Here is a 12,740-nt window from a genome sequence, read left to right as displayed (position 1 = left end):
CTACCAAAATAGAACACCAGGCGCGATGGTGTGCCTGGCTCAAACATAGCGAGTCGCGGTATTTTCATGCATAACCAAACATTGTTTTTCGACATTCGATATCCAGACGACTTGACTCAACATTAAAACGACCCCAAATGGCAAAGCAGGGATTCCAGGCGACCCTTGAGCGTTGATTTCGAGGTGGGTCTGCGGGGCAGTGGATCGCCAGACTATTGCGGGGTGGCTCTCTTTTTGCCCCTCTCCTCTTATCAGTTTTATCGATTTGCTATGATAACAAGATCTCTATATCACGATGGTGTCGCTTCAACACACCAGGTGCTTAACCAACAATCTTCGCGATGCTCAAGTAACCGGAGTAAGTTGTCCAATGTGGGTGGGCCTTCGGCATGCATAGAGCTCAACAGACATTGCTTTTCCAAGTCGGAACACAACAGCCAGGTTTTCCATGACAAGCGTAGCTGTTGCCCCTCGAAGCCACCAGAGCCACAGGTCTTGGGTGGCAAGTTGAACACGATGAATTGAACCGAGGAAACGGAGGTGGACTCTTGAGTTGCTTGGCAGTTCGAGAAGGCTAGCCAAACGAACAGAAACGAACCAAACACCCGTCGAAGCAAATCTTAATCGACTCAACGTCACGAGATTGATCTGCAGGTGCATCGCGAGTAACCGCTCGTGAGACACGGCTTCGCTTTTCTCGGTGCTCGGCACCCGCCCCAGCTGGCTTCTACAGAGTCTCGACCTGACTTGGAAGACACAAGTTCCATAAATCACAATCAGGAGCTCGAGCTGGCGAGATTGTATTCTCTCTCCTGAGACCTCCACAAATACTTGAGATGATTCCCACGCTGTTTGATCTTGCTGGCTGGCCAACTGACTTCCTTCAACGAAGCTTTCCGAGGATTTCATGTTTTGTTTGTCAGCTTGTCAAGTTGTCAGGTTCGGTGTAATGGTTGTACCAGATCACGCTTCAGGCGCGTATTCAACAACCCGTCTTCATCGACTTATCATACGGCTATCGTTGGACGATGAGAATGCTCATATTACACCTGCCGGCTGTGTTATCACAGCTCACTCTTACAGGTACACTACTATTCCTTGGGCTACATCAACCACAGCCGCGGTGGTCGGACATGGACGAAAATTCCCCAGTGAAGGTCGAGTTGGTAGGAGTTTACTTCGTCGTGAGTGGATTTTTATGTTTCACGGTATCACACTTTGCCAGCGTGGACACAGATTCTTATCGAGCACGTGAAACTGAGGTATAGCTTTTCAGTCGGCCGTCAATTTTGTCCCTGTCTATCACAACCACAGGTATAGATTCAGACTCTCTGCTTCCGAGTCAAGTTCGCTCCAGAAACATTGGTTATATGGCCCTACCTTATCGGGTCATAACTGTTGAGTCCGGTTGAGGTCAGGCTTGATGGCCGTCACTATACAACACCTCAACAGCGATGCCACCTTTTTGTTGGCCTTTGAACCCAGAATCTATGAACACAGCCGAGCTGGTCCATCCAAGAGCCCAAAGCCATTCCGAATTCTGCTAGACCCATGGATCACAGGACCGGGCAAAGTCATGCATTCAAAGATAGCTAAAGAAACTCACAGACAGCCACCCTGCATCTTGTCTCTCCTTGAGCTTCCCGAGCCAGATTTGGTCATTATATCCCACCACAGCTCCAAACATTGCAATAAAGCTACCCTCCAGCAGCTCCCAGCCATTGGTACGAAAACGGTCATCTTAACAACACCAGCCTCAGGAAGCAAAATCAAGAGCTGGAAATACTTTGAGAAGAGTAAAGTCAGAACACTGCCCAAATGGAAACCCCAAGAACCAGGCAGACTTCACATATTGCGATTCCCAACCCCATCCACACCCCCAGGAGAGCCAGGAGAAATAACAGTAGCCTTCCTTCCTCGAAAGCACGATATTTTAGGCCTTCAATACGCAATAGGAATCACCTACCGGCCGCCACCACCCCCATTATACCACCTGCCCCTTCCCCCACGACTCCGGAGTAAATCCCAAACCAGTGTGAGAACCCCCCTATCTCCAGTCTCAGTCCAGCAACAACCGAAGCAACATCCCTTACCACCCCTAGACGACAGACCCATCAGCATCCTCTACATCCCCCACGGAATCCCCTACCCAACAATCCACACCTACATAACCAACCACCTAATCTCCGAAGCCGCCCTCCCACTGACCGTCCTCCTCCACCCATTCAACAACACCCACCACCGCGGGACCGTCCCATCAGGAATCGGAATAGCAATCAAACTAGCCGCCAAAGTCTGGATTGGCGCCCACAACGGCGACCTAGTCCTCCGCGGCCTCATCAACAGGCTGTTGTTTTCCAGAAGAAGAAAAATCCCCAAGCAGTACACCAAGGACGACATTCATCAGCTTCTCGCAACAAAAGAAGAAGAAGAGAATGCAACAACAACAAACAAGACAGCTGTCCTTGTCCTTGAACCCGGCGAGAAGACCACCCTTCACAGCACGACGAGCAAGCCTGGTGGTGGTGGTGTTGTCATGGGGACGTTCACCGACCGAGGGGAACTGCAAGATGAGCAGCAGGGATGCCATGATCACGGCGATGCTGAGAGTACTAAGGGTCAAGACGACGACGACGACAACAACAACAACAACAACAACAACAACAACAACAACAACAACAACAACAACAACAACAACAACAACAACAACAACAACAACAAAAACAAGACTGCCAAGGATAATGTTGGCTCATCAAGTTCCGGGAAAACGCCAGCAACAGCAGCAGCAGGGATATCCATCCCCTCTTTGGAAAAGTGCAATTGGCGGTCCAACTTGGAGTTGTTTCTCAAAAAGGAAGAGGTTCATCACGGAGGGAGGGTGCCGGTTTGAAAAGCCCTAATACCTAGACTACGGTTGTCAACAATGAATTGGCTACACCTCAATGACTAATGTGTCTTGAGTGACTCATCTACTCGCTCGCTCTGCCTGTTATGCTCATGAAACAACAAAACCAAACGGTATGATCAACCACCTTTGCCCATTGTTGAATAAAATAATCTGTGGAAAAACCGTCGGTTTTTTTTTTATATAAAAAAAAAGGCCCAAAAATGGAGCAACAACACGCCATGCCTCAAAACTAGACACACAGATTAAAAATCCCTATCTCCCTATGTCCCATCACCCCCATCATATCATCTACCTCAACTGCCTCAATATCTCCGTCAAAAAATCCTCAAAGCTCAACGTGATATACCCATCCCGATCCTCATCATACTTCTTAAACACATCCGTCATCCTCTTCAGGCTAATACAAGCCTGCACAAATAAGTCAAAGCTCATCACTCCCTCCCCCCTCTTGTCATACGTCTTGAACAGAACCTTGATGAACTGGTCGCTGAGGCGGTACCTAAACGCCACCAGTGCGCCCTTGAACTCCTCCAGGGAAATGTTCCCCGACCGGTCCGTGTCGAACCGGTCAAAAAGCGTGCGCCACGAGGCAAGGAAGGACCACAGCCCGCAAAACTCCTCAAATCCGATGGTGCCTGACCGGTCAGAGTCGAACATGCGGATCATCATGCGGACGGTTTGTGGATCGAAGGCGGTCCAGTCGCCGTTGACGAGGGCGGCCGAGAGCTCCTTTTCCGAGAGTTGACCGGTGCCTTTGATTTGTTAGCTTGGTTAGAAAGGAAAGGACCATGGCGCGAAGCTTACCATCCTTGTCCACGGCCCGGAAGAGAGGGAGCAAGGTTGGGTCAGCGGCGCTATCGCGCGGGGCGGGACTCGGGGGTGGGCGGGAGCTGGCAGGCGGACGGGTCTGCTGAACCGGGCGTCCCTGGGTAGCTGTCGGAGGGGGGCTCATGCCGCCGTATCGGTCCGGAGGCGGGGCGTGTCGTGGGGACAACCGGCTGGTCTGGTCGTAGCGGTCGTAGTGTGAGTTTTTGTGCTCGATCGGGCGAGGCGGGGGTGGCTTGTTCTCGTATCGGGAGGATGGAGGGGGGGCCTGTCCAGTGGGCGACCTTGGTCCTTTCTGATACGAAGGGGGGACGGCTGGTTAGCTTCTTGCAGAATGATGGATTAGAGAATGGCAGTTCTCACTTGTTCTGGCTCCGCAAATCTGAGGAAAGCAAACGCGGCGTGTTAGCAAAACGATACGACCATCAGGTAGTGGTGGCGATGTGGTGATGGAGGGGGGAGCAAAGTGCCAAATATGGTGGGGTGCTATCCCCCTGGCGCAAGCGCAAAAGCAAGAAGCCACAGGAGAGAGCGTTGATAACGGAGGTTTTGGGCTTGCGGCGCTTCTCATGCATGCGGCAGCACTCACCTGGGCAGCTCATCTGGGTTGTAGGATCTGTTGTAGGCCATCTTTGCAAGGAGATGGTGGTTTGCGATTCGCAAAACAAGATCGTCGCTGGTAGTTCTCCTGAGGTGTGTCAGGTTTGAGGGTTGGACGGTGGGGACGCTACAGTTGGAGGTCTTTGCGAGGGGTTAAGTAGTGTAATGTTTTTTGGTACTGCGCCAGGTGTGCAGGGTGCTCAGCCTCAGATAGGTATGTCTGGGAAAACAAGGCTTTCTTCCTTTTTCTTCAGGGAAGCGCGAAAAAAGTTGGGAGACGACAGGTTGATATTACTTTTAGCTGCCCCTTATTCGACGCCGAGCACGGCGGCTTGCGTCTTGTCCACCAGGTGCTGGAGCGGTGCCCGATGCTGCGAGATGGTAGTGGGGATTTTACGGTAATTGTATCCATGAAATGTAATCATGGGAATCCGTCCCCTTGGCGCTGGAAAAAAGCCACTCGGTGACGTTTCGTCGGTGCCGGTTCCAGTCGTGCAGTTGCTGCCCAGGCCGATTTCCTAGACACTGGTCACTCGGATGCTTTGACGAGATGACTATTATTTATAAGATTTTGAACTAGCAAGGAGATTATATCCACGTTATCTTGAAGCCTGTTCCTTTCTCTTATCCGTATCAACTTAATCTACAGAAATGGTCCAGTTGACCATCAAATTCCAGAAGCGTCACAAGGGTCCATCACAGGGGCTCGCTCCTGGTGGGGTCATCTTCAACTTTAGGATCTGAGAGGTGGAGCGCCTTCGTTGCCGTTTCCCCCCGGTTTTTTCGAGAAGGCTTGCTGCCGCAAATCCGGACTAGTCTGGGTTTCAGCATTACCGCTGGCGAGTTTGACAACTGCAGCCTCTTTCCTCCTTCTCGGTCTCTGTCAGAGTCACCTTCTCGAGGTTTTTTAAGGAAGTAAACCAAACCAAGAGGCCGTCACGAGTCAGAGCAATAGACCGTGGTACATGAGTAATGGCAGGCGGCATATGGTGGGGTGACACTTGATCAATATCATATGAGAGAAACAGCACAAACTCCAAAGCCCAACTTGGGTGCCTGACGAGATAATACTCACAGATTTGTAGAATATACATATGTTGATATCTCCAATGAGGCGATACGCCGGGTGAAGCACGCTTGTTGGAGCTCCCGCAGCGGATAGTCCCACAAGCTGGATGGGAACCTCCACCTTTTCGCTGGCGCTGGAATTTGACCGCAACTTTCCCTACCTTATGTAATACCTGCCCTGAACAGCACTTTCCACGCCGGCTTTAATAGTACGGCCCTTGCAGTTGTTGGGCTCGATCTGTGTGGTGAGGCGCTCATGCACTTCGCTTAACCCCGTGAAGAGAACATCAAACCAAGAAGAGCTCATATCATCCCTACTGCGTATACGCGCCTAGTAAGAAGGATCCGAACTCACACTACTCTGTGTTCGCTGTCAACATGCCAGCCGAAGCCAAAGTTGATGAGCTTTGGTTGTTTGGATACGGGTAAGCTTTTACACACTCCCCTCTGGAAAGAAGGGAATGAGGAAACAAATCAAGACTTTTTATGCTGTCAGAAACACACGAGGCTAAATAATCACCACAGGAGTTTGATCTGGAAACCGCCGCCACACTTTGGTACTCTCCCCATTACCACCTACCTGCCTGGTCCTTAGCCCAACATCACGTAGCGATCGATAAATCGATACCGAGAACCCCATTCTCTGGTTCCGGCATCCAAGACGGCAGCTAATTTGAGCCAAGACAGGAGAATCCCAGGCTGGGTGACAGGCTATGTGAGACGGTTCTGGCAAGTACGTGTGTGTCTGTGTCTGTGTCTGTGTCTGTGTGTGTGTGTGCCGATGTGTGTCGTGCATGTGTTCTGCGTCGCCCATGTCGTTGCCCTTGCAACCCTCCCGTGCTCCCGAGCCTCCCCCTGAGCCCTTTTCTTCCTCTCTCCTTTCCCTTCCCGCCCCCGTACCCATCACCCACCCCCCCACAGCTCGGACCACCACCATTGACGACATATCTCCTACCAACTACGTATCTGCCTTTCCCAACATAATAGCTAACCATCGCTTATAGGCAAGGTACATTCTTCCTCCCATCCATTCCACCTTAGCCTCAACCCGGAACCGAACCGTTGGCCATAGCTTCCGGGTTGTTGTCCTCGCTTCTGCCAACTCTTTCTTTCACGTTGTTGTTTATCTCCCAGGGGCCAACATGCCGGGCCAGATTAACGAACAAACTGGGGAGGGAGGACCTGATGGCAGGCAAGCTGGGTGCCAAATCAACGTCATCGCATCCAATCCCTTCCCATTGACTTGACGCAGGCCTGGCCAGCCCACCGGGCCCCCCTCTTACTCCCTTCAGCCTCCCTTCTTTCTTCTTCCTTTGTTGTCGTTTCCCTCTTCAAGCTCCATCCCCGACCAAGCAGACCTCACTAACCATCATTCTCTCCGCTTGCCCTTCCAACAGCGAAGACCACCGTGGCACCCCCGAAGCCCCAGGACGAGTCGTGACTCTCATCTCGCGCTCATACTGGGAGCAGCTGACCGACCACCATGACTCGGCCCCCGAGAGAGTCTGGGGCGTCGCCTACCGCATCATCCCCGAGCGCGTCGCCGAGGTGAAGGACTATCTCGACATTCGCGAGATAAACGGCTACACAATCCACTACACCCCCTTCTACCCAGCACCCAGCATCGATGACAACACCAACGATCCGCTGACTGCCCTGCCCGGGAAACTGCCGATCCAAACGCTGGTTTACATCGGCACGCCAGACAACGAGCAGTTCGTCGGCCCGCAGGACCCCCAGAAGCTAGCCGAGCACATCTACCGCAGCGAGGGGCCGTCGGGGCTGAACCGTGATTACTTGTGGGGTCTCGAAAAGGCCCTCGATGAACTCAGTCCGGAAAGCGGTGACGAGCACGTCACCGACCTGTCGAATCGGGTTCGAGCGGTGGCGGCGGCAGCGGCGGCGGAAGGGAAAGGAGAGGTGGTGGTGAGCCAGACTGACAGAAAAAACCAAATCTTGCGTGCGCAATCTCCTGTCAGTGTCAGTCTGGACGGTTCTTCTTCTTCTTTGGAGCATCAACATGAGCATCATCATCATCATCAACATCACGAGTTCCAAAAGGTCAGCAGCATAAACGAGCAAGAAGAGACAGAAAAGGCTTCGTGATGGTCGAAGTAAACAGACAAACAGACGCGCACACTCAGAAACCAAAAAGGAGAGAGAAAATTGAAAACACAAGAAGAAAAAAGCACAGCTACGAGTTTTCTGTTTCTTTTTTTCTCCTCCTTTTCATTCCCTCCACCAATTCATGGTTTATTTTTTCTTATTCCCCTCCTTGATGCTTTCTCGTTCCCCTGACCAATACAGGCAGCATATTCCACCTGTCCCACCTCTTCCTTTTTCACAACCTCCTCACCCCCACCCAGACAGCCCAGCCGCCCCTCTGTTTCTCATGTCGCACATGAGACAAGAAACAACCGCGGCATTGTTGAACAAAAGGGAAGCCCATGACATAACCCATTCCCCCCTTGATTCATAACACACCCTTTATCTGCATCCCCCCAATGCTCAACCCAATTCCCACAGCCGTTTCGTCGTCAGCCTTAGTCCCACACACATACACACACACACACACACACACACAACAATAGTATAATACACACACACATGATATCCCTACTTTTGAGAAAGAAGAAACAAACCAAACAGGACATATCACAAAACGGGCAGAAGAAATGCATTAAAGACTAAGCAAACAAGACAAAAAATTAAAACAGAAACACGCCCAGAAATTTCTCAGAAGCCACCACCACCACATATGCCACAGGTAAATGGGTGGTAAAATCCCTGTTTTGCTTCTGGGCTGACAAATAATAATTGGACGGGGAGACGGAGCCAACAAAGCCCAGTTGCTGTTGTCTAGGTAGCCGTCCGACTAAACCGAAGAACTGTCGATCATAACATGAGAAAGACAAAAAAAACGTATCGGAAAAGGGATCGAGCGGGGTATATGTGGTGGTTCTCAAAGAGCAGCAAAAAGCCCTGATCGTACAGAAAACTCGAACGGGTCGTGTGTTGTTTTGGGTATCGGTTCTCAAAGTCATTTCTTCTAGAAGAAGCTGTTAGGAGGAAGAGAACCACGGTGGTCTGGTTGACGAAATTCCTAGTATCCTTGACCTGGGTTAGGCTGCGGCTGCTGGCGCGGCTGGCCTTGCTGGGAGGGATCAGGGTATCCGTATGGCTGTTGCCAGGCTAAGGAAAGGAACTGTTAGTGACAGTGCTCCCTCTTGTTCTTTTTCGTATCGTCTTACTTTGGGGAGGGGCAGCGTAGCCTGCCGGGACGGCCTGGGAGTATCCGCGTCCGTAAGGCTGGACGTAGACGTTGGGTGGCATTCCGTACGGTTGCGGGGCGCCGTATGCCATGGGCATCGGAGAACCTCCCATCTGGACGGCTCCGTATCCACCACGGCCGAAGCCAGGAGGACCTCCTCGTCCGCCGCCTCTGGGACCAGTGTCCGAGGCCTTGTCGACACGGATCTGACGGCCGTCGAATCTGGAGAAGGGTCAGAAAACTGCAAGGTCAAAGGGGAGGAGAGGTTCGTCTGGGGGACAAAAGTACTCAATGTTGTTCATCGCAGAGATGGCTTTCTGGGCGTCGTCTGGGTTGGTGTATCTGACGAAACCGAAGCCTCTACTACGGCCAGTGTCGCGATCTTTGACAACAACCTAGAAGAGGAGAGGTTAGAGACCAGAGTCTTCGCGGTGTTCCTGATCTTACCAAGCACCAACGCCCAAGGGCGATGGTAACAAGGAGCAAGAGCCGCACCAAATGAAAGCGCACCACGACATACTGCTTCTTCCACCACGCCAAACTCCTCAAACTTTTGCCTCAGAGTAGCCTCCTCGGTGTGCCATGCGAGGCCGCTGTTTTCTCTGTTAGCCAGTCGCCTGCCGCGTGTGGGGAAGGAGGCAGAATCTGCACCCCATTGGACTTCTTGTCTTACCCAATAAACAACTTGGACATGCTGTCGGATTTCTTGTTTGCGTCGGCTGCACTGGAAGGGAAAGTTTCTTTCGATCTAACTAGTGTATAGTAGACACTAGTGCTCTTTCAGATCAAGTCGAGTCTCCCGTTGTCGGAGCAAATGCGACTCTTGATGAGGAAGAGAAAGTCGAAGGTTGCTTGGAAGAAAAGAGCGGGGGGCCAAGGGCTAAGTAGCACTGGGTTGATGGGTGCTGCTGTTTGCCTCTGAACAGTGTGGGTGAGAAAAGAAACGCTCCGAGACTGGGTGACTGCCCTTCTTAACCGGCCAGGTGTCGGAGGTGAGAGTCGAGAGTCGAGTGGCTCGATGATTTCAGCCGGACAAAGCAGTCTGTTTTTCGATAAAATCAAGCCTTTGGTTCCTCAAGCGAGACTGGGAGGATGGTAAGGGGAAGGGGCGACCAGTGGCTCAGGGAACGGTGGGGTGTTAGCGAAGCTATGTTATGTGGTATGGGTCAAGGGTTCTCCAAAGATGTTCTGTGGTGCCGGTTGGTTGGTGGGAGAGAGATGGGCACTCGGGGGGATGAAGGACCAGAGCCGCTGGCAGGCACTTGATGCTACCCGTCTTATATGCCAGTACAGCGGGCTACCTATTCCTGGGGAAGGGCCCGAATACCGCTTCTGCCTTGGCCGCATTTTGGTCCATGAGACAGGGCCTTTGTCGTGAGCCGACGTCGGTCGCTCCCGTGCAGTACCTTGCTTCTGCTGCCCCGGTTGATGTCCTGCTAGGCATAACCATGAGAGCATGGTTATGTTCCCAGACAAGCATCAAACATACCAAAGGGACCGCAACCCCAGGACAGCGTTCGCTACGGGTGCCTGTGGCATGGAGGAGTAGTGTAACATGTGTCGTTTGCCACAGAAGATCTGTATAAAGATCCAAACACTCCATACGAATACGCCCTGGCTCCCCGTAGCTACTCATGAGTCCAGGGAGTTCAAGGCTAGGATTGGTCAGAGGACATTCGTGAGATCCTTGATCAACGTCTTTCAGATCAGGGACTGTTAAACCCCACCTCACTGCCACTGATGATGACCCCTGGCAGTTTTGCAGCTACTAGCTCAATACAGACCCTGGCCTTGGTTTTCTGTACTATGAAGGGAAACTGCCTTGGTTTCGTCACCCCTGGCTATTCCTGCTCGCTGGGGTCTAGGTATCTTGCCTTGCCCAGAGATGATGTGCCCAGAAAGGTTGTTTCTAACTCGTGGTCCAGGTTTTCTCCGATGGTGATATCGCAAGCCTGACCTCGTCCTAGCTGCCCGTGGATGTGTCGACGAAGGCATTGGTGTTGATTTTGCCGGCATTAGCAAATATGCGACTGTATTATGCATCTCCCTCCCACTCATTTTTGGTTGCCCGAGTGGAAGCAGAATATGGACCTTCACGTTAAGGCCCCAGTTTCCCATGAACAACGCCAGAGGCAGCAAACGGGTGCTGGAAACATATCCGGAAACCCCTGTGATTTGGATCGTGGTCCTGTGGAACAGGAATCCATGGCAAGAAACAGCCCTGGAAACACACAAAACCCGTGCTGCGTTTGGTGTAGCGTGCGCCTAGTACCTAAAAACCGTTTGGCGCTCGCTTTTTCCCTCGGCCTGTCCCCAGACCCGCTCCTCTGTGGTGAGCGAAGTGTTCCTGAAGTTCTCCTGGAGAAGGGGGCCAAACCGGTCACCTCCGAAAACAAATTTTCAGGGCCATCGTGATGCATTCGATACAACTCCATATGCATGTCCCCATCTTCTGTGCACAGCACTCAAGTCCCAATAGAGACTCCCAGAGCTAGGATCGGCTAGGGTGCAACGAGCCGTCCAGAGAAGGAAAGTGGATATCAGTATGAAACATGGTTGAATGACCCATCAAGATGCGAAACTTCACAGCATTTCGATCGGAGTGCAACCTCAACATGACATGAAACCCTTTGTCGACCCCTCGATGGCCGCCTTCAGATGAGTTGCTCAAGCTTCACGACGACCGCGCTCTTGTGCCCACGTGCCTTTTGCGGCGGCTACCACCTGACAAGAAGATAGTTTGCGGGCGATCCAGCTTCCCGAAATTTTATCCCTCCAGTCGATCTTGACTTGCAGAGGCCAAAGTAATCACACCACAGCAAATCGGGTAAACGGGTCAGTCGACTGCCGCGAAGCAAGGCACCTGGACAATAACAGGGCCTCTCCAACTCCCACAGTAAAGGCGAGCATAACGCAGAGGGCTCGACGGCCGGTCCTCATACCCTTCCTGACCTCTGTGTATGTGTGTAGTCTCGGAGCGAAGGAGATATCTGATGCGTATCGAATGTTCCGCTGGTCCAGGCTTGGCAATGGCACCTCTTGCTGGGCATTGAAGCCATGATGCGACCGCCTCAAGCGCTGCTATAGGATGTATGTCAATAGCGGGTGAACAGTACCGTAGCTTGGTCCATCCTGTGTGTCGATCATTCTATTGACCACGAGGTGCCATCCAGGTCAAAGCAGTTGACCCAAGCTCCCAAGCCCCCAAGCTCCCCAAGCTCCCAAGCTCTCACCCGAGAGCTTCCATCGCGGGGCAGCGGCATCATAGCTTCTTGCATGGGGTAATGGGCAAAACCGAACCCAGGTTGCGAGGATCAGCCCATGTCGATTGAAACACATTGCAACTCCTGACTGTTGTAAGCGCATATATAGTCTGCACGGGTCTCGACAAGCCGCCGCCGTGTGTGGGTGTGCTGGTACGTCAAGATAAAGATGCCCGGACCCGCCACCAGCTGGGTTTGGTGAATCACGGAGCTGAAAGGTCCCCGCAAGTGAACTAAACAGGGAAGGCGAGACATCAAACGGTCGTCCCACTTCGGCGAGGCTTCCCACTGGCTGTTCACTAAGATGCATATTCTGGACTTGGCATGGGTTCTAACTGCATGGTTCATCTCGAGAGCGCTCGGTCTTGATTGACCCTCCATGGTTCCTCAATTTCCCGGCCGGTGTCGGTATTGGATCCGGGACGAAGGGATGCCTGGCCGTCAACCACCGGGCATGACCACCCAGACTTCAGTTCAGGATCGCCCAGCTGCGTGAGGATGACAGGTTGCACAGCCGAAGCTCCTTGAGGCTCCCAAGAAGCCTTGGTCTGGGGAATATGTGCGCAGGACGGGACGATTGACGATATTATTTAGCCGTAGTGATGCCATATTTAGATCTGCAGAAGACTCACCGATGCAACCGAGGGCTATAGAGTATGTACGCAGTAATTCCAGACTCGCTGCCCAGCACTCTTGACGTGTGGAGAAGGTTGCTTGATCCGCAACAGGGGTTGGGATGACGGAAGGACGGGAGGAGAGGCCCAGGTTGGTGGGATTTCCACTTCATGGTGATGACCCAGAGAAC

The 12,740-nt window shown here is 52.3% G+C and overlaps 4 protein-coding genes across 4 annotated transcripts; 2 read left to right on the top strand and 2 right to left on the bottom strand.

Moving 5' to 3' along the window:
- Positions 1-1,423: 1,423 nt before the first annotated feature.
- QC761_113598 (uncharacterized protein) lies at positions 1,424-2,890 on the top strand (the record flags this gene model as incomplete). The annotated part of the gene is made up of 1 exon (XM_062874636.1): positions 1,424-2,890. One exon carries the CDS (start codon positions 1,424-1,426, stop codon positions 2,888-2,890), a length of 1,467 nt encoding a protein of 488 aa, XP_062737789.1.
- Positions 2,891-3,019: 129 nt separating this feature from the next.
- On the bottom strand, positions 3,020-5,227 carry QC761_113600 (uncharacterized protein). Its single transcript, XM_062874637.1, has 4 exons — positions 4,323-5,227; positions 4,097-4,115; positions 3,713-4,028; positions 3,020-3,660 (listed from the first exon to the last, which is right to left on the bottom strand). The coding sequence occupies exons 1-4, from the start codon at positions 4,361-4,363 to the stop codon at positions 3,197-3,199; spliced, it is 840 nt and encodes a 279-aa protein (XP_062737788.1). The 5' UTR covers positions 4,364-5,227; the 3' UTR covers positions 3,020-3,196.
- Positions 5,228-5,566: 339 nt separating this feature from the next.
- On the top strand, positions 5,567-11,718 carry QC761_113610 (uncharacterized protein). Its single transcript, XM_062874638.1, is given in 5 exon segments — positions 5,567-5,826; positions 5,927-5,958; positions 6,085-6,134; positions 6,797-7,958; positions 7,971-11,718. The coding sequence occupies 4 exon segments, from the start codon at positions 5,780-5,782 to the stop codon at positions 7,505-7,507; spliced, it is 840 nt and encodes a 279-aa protein (XP_062737787.1). The 5' UTR covers positions 5,567-5,779; the 3' UTR covers positions 7,508-7,958; positions 7,971-11,718.
- Positions 7,789-12,114, bottom strand: QC761_113615 (uncharacterized protein). The gene is given in 7 exon segments (XM_062874639.1): positions 7,789-7,958; positions 7,971-8,593; positions 8,653-8,894; positions 8,961-9,067; positions 9,193-9,265; positions 9,346-11,881; positions 11,899-12,114. 5 exon segments carry the CDS (start codon positions 9,363-9,365, stop codon positions 8,505-8,507), a joined length of 531 nt encoding a protein of 176 aa, XP_062737786.1. The 5' UTR covers positions 9,366-11,881; positions 11,899-12,114; the 3' UTR covers positions 7,789-7,958; positions 7,971-8,504.
- Positions 12,115-12,740: the final 626 nt, after the last annotated feature.

Source organism: Podospora bellae-mahoneyi, assembly GCF_035222275.1.
Source record: "Podospora bellae-mahoneyi strain CBS 112042 chromosome 1 map unlocalized CBS112042p_1, whole genome shotgun sequence".
In the NCBI taxonomy this organism is placed as follows: domain Eukaryota; kingdom Fungi; phylum Ascomycota; class Sordariomycetes; order Sordariales; family Podosporaceae; genus Podospora; species Podospora bellae-mahoneyi.
The sequence above is the reverse complement of the archived record's forward strand: the minus strand, read 5'-3'. Positions and strand labels throughout refer to the sequence as shown.